Genomic DNA, 7,440 nt, shown 5'->3' with positions numbered 1-7,440 from the left:
TTTAAAATAAGGTCCTGGAGTAGTACAAAGCACTAGTGCTTGTAGACATGTGTTTAAATGTGACTATAAGCCAAGGTGGGGAAATTTGGGAACCTATCTCTAAAATTGATATATTGAACATTTCTATTAGTGATATTAGTACTAAGTTTAGAGTGCAATTTTTGACATGCTGCCTGCAATGAAAGCACTATGTGTGGTGTAGAAGTGCTTTAAATTATGCTGCAGGCAATCTGTTACTGTTCATTTTTCTGCTTTTTGTCTGCTTGACCACTTTTGCTGCTTTTGCTTTACACCTCAACTGTCTTCTACCTTTGAAGTTTTGTGATCTGTCCGATACCATTAAGTCCTTCATTTTCTTTATGCATACTTGCTTCAGTTTTCTTTGCATTCAAATTTCAGTTAGCTTTTTTTTCTTCTATTTATTGGGACATTCTTAAAGGGGATTTTAAAGGTAAAATGCCAATGCCGTCAGCTAGTTTTGAAAAGTTTACTTTTAACTTGACTTACATTCTATCATCGTTGTCAGGAAACGCACCTTGCAACTGTAACATCAGGCATCAATGAGAATTCTTCAAAGCCTCAAGTAGCAGCAGCTGATGCTCCCCATACTGCTCGTGCAGGATCACCTCGTTGCTTAAACATTGCAGGCATTGAAAATTTTAAGGAACTTCAGGGTGCTCTGCCTCGAGCCTGGAGCTTACCACAATTAACTGAAGTTATCAGGTACTTATTAGAAGCAAATTTAGCTACTGACCCCTATCACAGAACTTCACTCTCTCTAAACTGTCACTCTACGTGCCTTTTCTTTTAGACCTGGTTTGGAACCTCCATTGCTACAGCAGGCTGCCTTTGATGAACTTGTTTATGAAGTAGACATAATGCGCAATATGGCAACTCGTCATACCCAAGATGAAAAAGAAGCACAAGACAAGGAGGCAATACGCAGGCCAAGTCTACCTGTAGGTTCAAAATTTGTAGAGTAGACTTTAAATTTTGTATTATCTTTTCTAGAGTTGGAGCATTTGTAATACTATTTTCTATACTTGAAATTTATGTTTATTTTATTTTTTATAGTACTGAATGTGTGGCTTTTGTGATTGTGAGTGGGTTTGCTGCTGACAGTGCTGATGTGCAAAATTGACAGTGGCACACTCAGCACATTGCACTTTTGAGCTTGAGGAACTGGTCTACATTAGCTCATTTGCCTTATTTGTATGATAAATATATCTGGATAGTCTTCTTTATGAAGGATATGTGAGGATAATACTAAAAAAAGCGCTCATTCTTGTCTAGGGATGCAAATGTCTTTTTTTCTCTGGTTCGTCGGTTCTTAAGTCATTGTTTTTACATACTTTTTAATTATTCTTTTCAGATATTGTCTCTGAATTCATTGGATCAAAGTGAACCAGCAAAGCCAGCTCCAGGTGTAGATGAAATATCTGCTGCAATTCCTCACAGCAGTAGTGGCAACAACAATATGCCAGTAGCACCCCAGCAGACTTTATTAAATGCGGGAAAACCTCCTGTTCAGGAAAGCCAATCGGTAAGCATTATCTGATTTTTCTTTAACAAACCACCTCGTAGGTTTCAAAAGTCCTTCTTAACCCCTACTGGAATTTCTTATTGCAGAAGAAGTCAGAAGATTTGCCTGATAATGAAGAGGAAGTTGTAGAAGAGGAAGAGGAGGAGGAGGAGGAGGAGGAAGATGAGGAGGAAGGAGATGAGGATGACGAGGAAGATTATGATGAGGTAGAGAAAAGACTTGAGCCTGTAGCAGGAAGATTAGAAATACGTGTTGTAGACAGGGGTGCAAGTGATAGGCCATTAAGTGCAAGTGATCAGTTAGTCAATGGAGGCATTGGAACGATACCTGGTCGGGCCAGCAGTGCTAGTCCAAGCATAGGACTCCGACCGTCTTCAGCACCAGCTCAGGTATCCCAACCTCATGTCATCAGACCACAACCACCTTTACCGGATGGTGTTAGAGGTATGAAAAAATATATAACTGCTCAAAGGTCTACAAAGCCTTTTCTTTTAATTAAACTTCTAAATGCTGAAGACTTAGATAGAAAAATTTCACACAGGATATTGTTGAAAAATGTGTTCTATATAATGTTACAGTGGTTCGAGGTCTTGCTAATGGTGGTGGAAGCCCTGTTAGTCCAGGAGCTGGACTTGACGATCCTTCTATATACTTTGATGCTGCGGAAGAACATGCTGGGGGGGATGGCAAACCTCGGTCTCTCACAACACATGTGAACAACAATGTACGTGGATCACCTGATACAGCTAACCAGGTTTGTAATTATGAGTTTTATTGAAATATGGTTAGGCCACCAAAATTTTTACATGATAAAATTCTTGTTGTATGTTTACAGGCGAGCTCTAGTGATAGTGCAACCACAGGATCATCTGCCCCTGTTATGAGGAGAGCCACCCAGAACTTACCACCTGTGGTGGAAACATGCCCTCCATCAATGGGTACGGAAGGGCAGCATCTACCCCCTGGACGAGTTGTTAGGCGACATTCCAGTCACTCAAGTATAACTGGCGGTGGAAGTGCCAGCAGTAGTAGTAGCATGGCAGCTGCAGTCAAAGGAAGTAAAATACCTGTTCCTGTCAGTAGGAGCCCAAGGACCTCCCTTGTCCTGGGTGATCAAAGTTGGTAAGTTTGTAATTGTGTTTCACTTTCCCTTTACCTATTCCTATCAGACTAACTATGTATCTGCAATCTGTCCTTTCCTTTCACATATGAAAAGCTGTAGTGGGTATTAACCTTTTTGTTACATCTTCAATTCAATTACCTGTAACTTATTCAGGAGTTGATACATGAAAAATTATTTTACATTAATTTAGTTCCCTATGTTTGAACTAAAGGGTACATTGCAGATGGAAGCTTACAGCTTAGCTCAATGTTATTACCATTAGACTGTATATTTTGTCTGCTTTTAATGAGGCATATTAATTGGATACCATATTCTTAAATAAAGTTGGAGGTCAAGGTTTTGATTGCTTCTAACAACTTAATGTGTAGCACTTTAGCATTTGCTTAACACCACATGACACATCTCATCGCAGGTATGGAGATGAAGATCGAGTTACTCGACGATTGAGCCAACTTATCATTGGGACAGGAGCCACTGATGAAGCACCCAATGATCCAGACCAACTTCATGACCCATCACATGCTTCCATGTCTGCCCCCTTACGACGTTGTCAGACAGTTCCTGATGCAAGATCTTCAAATAACAACTCATCAGCCGAAGATGAGCAAGCTTTGACAGGGTGCACACCCGGTTTACGTAAAAGACGCGAACGTGCTGAGAAATATGTGACTGACCAGTCACAGCTCAATTTACAGTTCAGTCGACCTCATAGGCATCGTCAGAGGCCTGTCTCAGAAGTTATGGGTGCATCAGTTCAGACCACGTCCCCGTCTGCCACTCAGCAACAGAGGCAAAGGTATGTGTGAAATTACAAATTTCGTTTAAAAAAAAGAAAAACAGAAAACAAAAAGAACAAATATATATATATATTTATGTATATATATTTTTACTTTTTTAAGGAATTAGTCATTTAATTATTCAATAATTGAAAAGTACAAGAAATATTTTTATACATTAATCTTTCTCATGATATCTAATCTAAAAGTTTTCAAGTTTTTCATCGCGCTTCTTGCGTATTAAGATTCACTCTATGATTTACTGATAGCTTTTTCTAGAACATTGTTGGAAGATACTGCTTGCCGTAAAGCTGTAGGAACTGTTGATGACTCCCAATTGATTTCATCATGATTTCATTTAGAAGAATTCTGCTTGCCATTTCACTCACCAGAGCTTGTTTTCTATTTATTCTAGTTGTGCTCGTGAATAGTTCATTTGCATTTTATTCACAGTGGCCATATTTGCTTGATGCATTCTGCTATCTAAACACACATTAGAATGATGTAATGGTGTGAAATGGTGCCTACTGCATAGAAAATTATAAAAGTGTCCAAAACCAATACCTCATTTTGTGTTTGAAATCCATAGGGCTCTTTATTTTCTCTCCAGGACTGTGAGAGTTTTCCGTAGCTTAATTGCAAACATAGATTGTAGAGTTCCATCGGTAATCTCTCCAGCTTACCAAACCATATGCCACTCGTGGACATTGTTTCTAGGGCTGCTGTATTTTGAGTCCTGGTTCCCTACTCCATCTTTTCTACCTTGCAAGTTTTTCATCCACATTTGTGAGTCTTACAGTTTTGTGAGTTTGTCTTACAATTGTGAGCTTTATGTCCCTCCCTTTTTCGTAAAGTAGCTGTCTTCTAGCTTTCGATGTTTGTTTCTGTACTAATATGGGGAAGAAAGATGATTTGCTGTGACCTCATTTCTGAAATTGGAGTCTCTTCACTGGCTTGACATACCACCCAGTATCTAATTTCAGTGCAATGTCAAGGTTGGAAAAAAAAACCACTTTTGTACGGCTTTAAATGAGTCTTTATACTTTTTTTTTTTTTTTTTTTATTTATTTCTAATATCTTTTTTTCATACATTTACAATTTACTTTTTTGTATTAAACAATTTAAAAAAGTGATATGGTGAAGATACTTCATGAACAATTTGATAGTGACTTTTACTCTGCATGTGTTTGTACAGAATAGACAACTATAATTCTTAAAAAAACACTTGAAGTCTCTGTATAAAGCTCACATCTACTTAATGCTACGTCTGATTCAAAGACTGATGCATAAAGTAGTCTGCCATTACATTTTAGCAGAAAAGCTATTCTTTATTAATGATAAAGATAGCAAAATTCATGAACAGTTGTACCAAACTAGTTTTCCAAGACAGCAAGTGTCTCTGTGACAGACTGCCTTGCTTTTACAATGAACTTAATGTTCATTTTGGAATAATGCTATTAAGTTTTGCCAAAATGTGAGCTGTAATCAGTCGAGATAAGGTAACTGAGCACACACATCCAGACTATACTCAACGTTTGTGTCCTAACCAGCTCTTCCCTTTTTCAGTTTGAACCATCCATGACGTTATCTTACTAGATTGTTATCCATCTTACATAGGTGTGAGATTTATATGTGTTTTGTTGTGTTTTGTTTTCAAACAGGGTTAGTGTTCCCTTAAGTACTACAAATACCGGCAACCGCGAGTCACATGGCATTCCAAGCCATCTTCTAGGCCCCTTCCCTGGCCATCAATATTCATCAGATTCTTCTGATTCATCTGGAGAAAATGCTCCTGCAAGCGGAGCACCGCAACCATATCCACCTCCTCTCAGCGATCTGCCTAATAAACCCTCCGAAAATAATGCAAGGTAATTTCCAAAACCATATCACATTTTTCATAATGGTTTTAAATGTTCTACTCACTTTTATTTATGATACCCACACTAGGTGTCGTCGTTTCCATCCTGTGATAAATGATGGTTCAACTTATGATACGTGAATCGTACTTTTATGGGGAGCAAAGTTTAAAACCAAACCAAAGAACTTGAGCACAGTACTTACTAATTATAAGTATCTTAGCTTTAAATATTAAATATAGTGTGGTGCTAAAGAAGAATGAAAAGTGTTGGATGTGTAGTAAGTTTCTAACTGATGAGATACTACAAAGACAAATCACCAGTAGAAATCTCATCTGAAGTATATAAAAGACTCAAGAGTTTTTGGAAGAAGAAGGAAAGCTGAAAGCTTAAGAACAGTTGGGTTTTTTCTCCCTCTTGGTTAATGTTCTCACCAAGCTTCCAGTTACATCAGAGATTTTATTTACTTCATTGGACTTTATGTAATTCTCTAAAGTGATATTATTTATACCTTCTGGCTGGAAGAAGTGGTTTAACAAAGCAATTAGTGTTTTCACATTGCTGATGGCAATAGGATATTCAATCAGAATTTTTTAGAGTGTTAAGCAGGATATTTAACAACCAGTGTAGATGTGAATGTACAACTTATCTCTAAGTAGCTATAGCGTCTAAAAAACAGCACTCGTGATTCTCTCTGGTTTTCGGCAAGTTTAATTCTGAAGTCTCCTATTTTAGATTGTTTCACAAATTATACCACCAAGTGGCCACACCTGCAAACTATGCTTTGTCAACTGTGCTGATGATCGAGCGTGCTGTACACAATGTTATTAAATCAGCTGCACGAGAGAAATGAAGTTCTGTAATACATAAAGATGGAGGCAGTTAAAAATAACTCAGGTGAAGAATTCCATAACGTAATTTAGAGTATATCTGAAAAGTTAGGCGCTTGCATTCATTGTGTTTGAACTCCCACGTACATTGTGTTGGTAATACAACCACATCAGAAAGGAAAATTTTGTAATCACATCCTCAAACTGGGTGCGCAATTCTTCTTCTGTTTGATTTTTATATGCCTTCACCCTATGCCAAAATTTCAACTCTATGTAGTCGTGAACCACTTTGGATGTGCTTCATATTCAGCAATAACATTGGGGGAGTTTATGGGAAATTTCGGTAATGGAATTGAAGACTTATTGTGTACTATCAAGCGTACCATGATATTTGAACAATCAGCATTTTGTGTAGGTCCGGGCTAATTGATGGTGTTGCTTCAATAGTTTTATCTGGCTTGGGAGCATTTACTATCTCAAAGGCTTGGCTTAACATGATAAAATGCATCAGCTAAAACATGAATATTTGCAGTCAGACATGTATATGTCATACATTTATTTCAATATTGGATGAATTATGTGATGATTTGTGTTGTTTGTAATTATTTTTGTAACCAAAGTCAACTTTTTATACCTGCGATGTTTATTTATTTACCTATTTATTTATTTTATTTTATTTTATTTTATTTAGCAGAATACTCAGCATGTACTAATCACAGTCTAACGCTACAATTATTTCTGACTCCTCATAACTTGTTTAGAGCACTGAAGTAATCTCTCAATCTCTTCTTTTGCACTATGATGTACTGAATATGTATTTAATGTGAATCGTTCTATTGGCATGGTGCAATACATCTATAGGAAATAGATTCTATTTTATCTTTAATTCAAGAATGTGGCCAACTGCTGTAGGAATTGAACCTTGCCCTCAGTTCTCTTCCTAGATGTATTTTAACTCAATTATGGGCATAAGTTTGGTTTTTATTACCTCGTGATTAAGAATGAATAAGAATATTTTAGCTCCTATCATATATTCTAAAAAAGATAGGAGTTACTGCGAAGAAGGAAAGAGAGGTCCATTTTCTCTGGGTGGTTTATTTTTATGCCTATGTGTTTGTAAGGCGCTTTTCTGTGCCATACATTCCTCAGTTACTGCTCAATTCCACATGTCTTCATTGTAATATGTACTTTGAATATTTCATTACATTGAATTGGCTTTTTGTTATCCGTCGGAATACATACTGTGTACTTTCTTCTATAACTTAAAAGGACATAGTGAAAGAAATTTAAGTATTCTTATGGCTGCCCCCCC

The 7,440-nt window shown here is 37.2% G+C and overlaps 1 protein-coding gene across 3 annotated transcripts; it reads left to right on the top strand.

Annotated features, from left to right (window-relative positions):
• Window positions 1-17: 17 nt before the first annotated feature.
• On the top strand, window positions 18-7,434 carry LOC113202031 (histone H3.v1). Of its 3 annotated transcripts, XM_052275805.1 has the most exons (10): window positions 18-451; window positions 527-723; window positions 812-959; window positions 1,373-1,543; window positions 1,630-1,987; window positions 2,122-2,297; window positions 2,379-2,665; window positions 3,079-3,462; window positions 5,104-5,310; window positions 5,390-7,434. In XM_052275805.1, the coding sequence occupies exons 3-10, from the start codon at window positions 879-881 to the stop codon at window positions 5,439-5,441; spliced, it is 1,716 nt and encodes a 571-aa protein (XP_052131765.1). In that variant the 5' UTR covers window positions 18-451; window positions 527-723; window positions 812-878; the 3' UTR covers window positions 5,442-7,434. The 3 variants fall into 3 exon arrangements, 2 of the variants coding, with proteins under 2 accessions (XP_052131765.1, XP_052131764.1); XR_008012237.1 differs by lacking the exons at window positions 18-451; window positions 5,390-7,434 and adding an exon at window positions 4,160-4,228 and having other exon boundaries at window positions 476-723; window positions 5,104-5,244; XM_052275804.1 differs by lacking the exon at window positions 18-451 and having other exon boundaries at window positions 478-723.
• The last annotated feature ends 6 nt before the right edge of the window (window positions 7,435-7,440 follow it).

The sequence above is a fragment of the Frankliniella occidentalis genome, unplaced genomic scaffold, assembly GCF_000697945.3.
Source record: "Frankliniella occidentalis isolate FOCC.00 unplaced genomic scaffold, Focc_3.1 Scaffold944, whole genome shotgun sequence".
NCBI classification, from domain to species: domain Eukaryota; kingdom Metazoa; phylum Arthropoda; class Insecta; order Thysanoptera; family Thripidae; genus Frankliniella; species Frankliniella occidentalis.
Note: the sequence above shows the minus strand (reverse complement) of the source record. Positions and strands in the feature narration are given on the sequence as shown.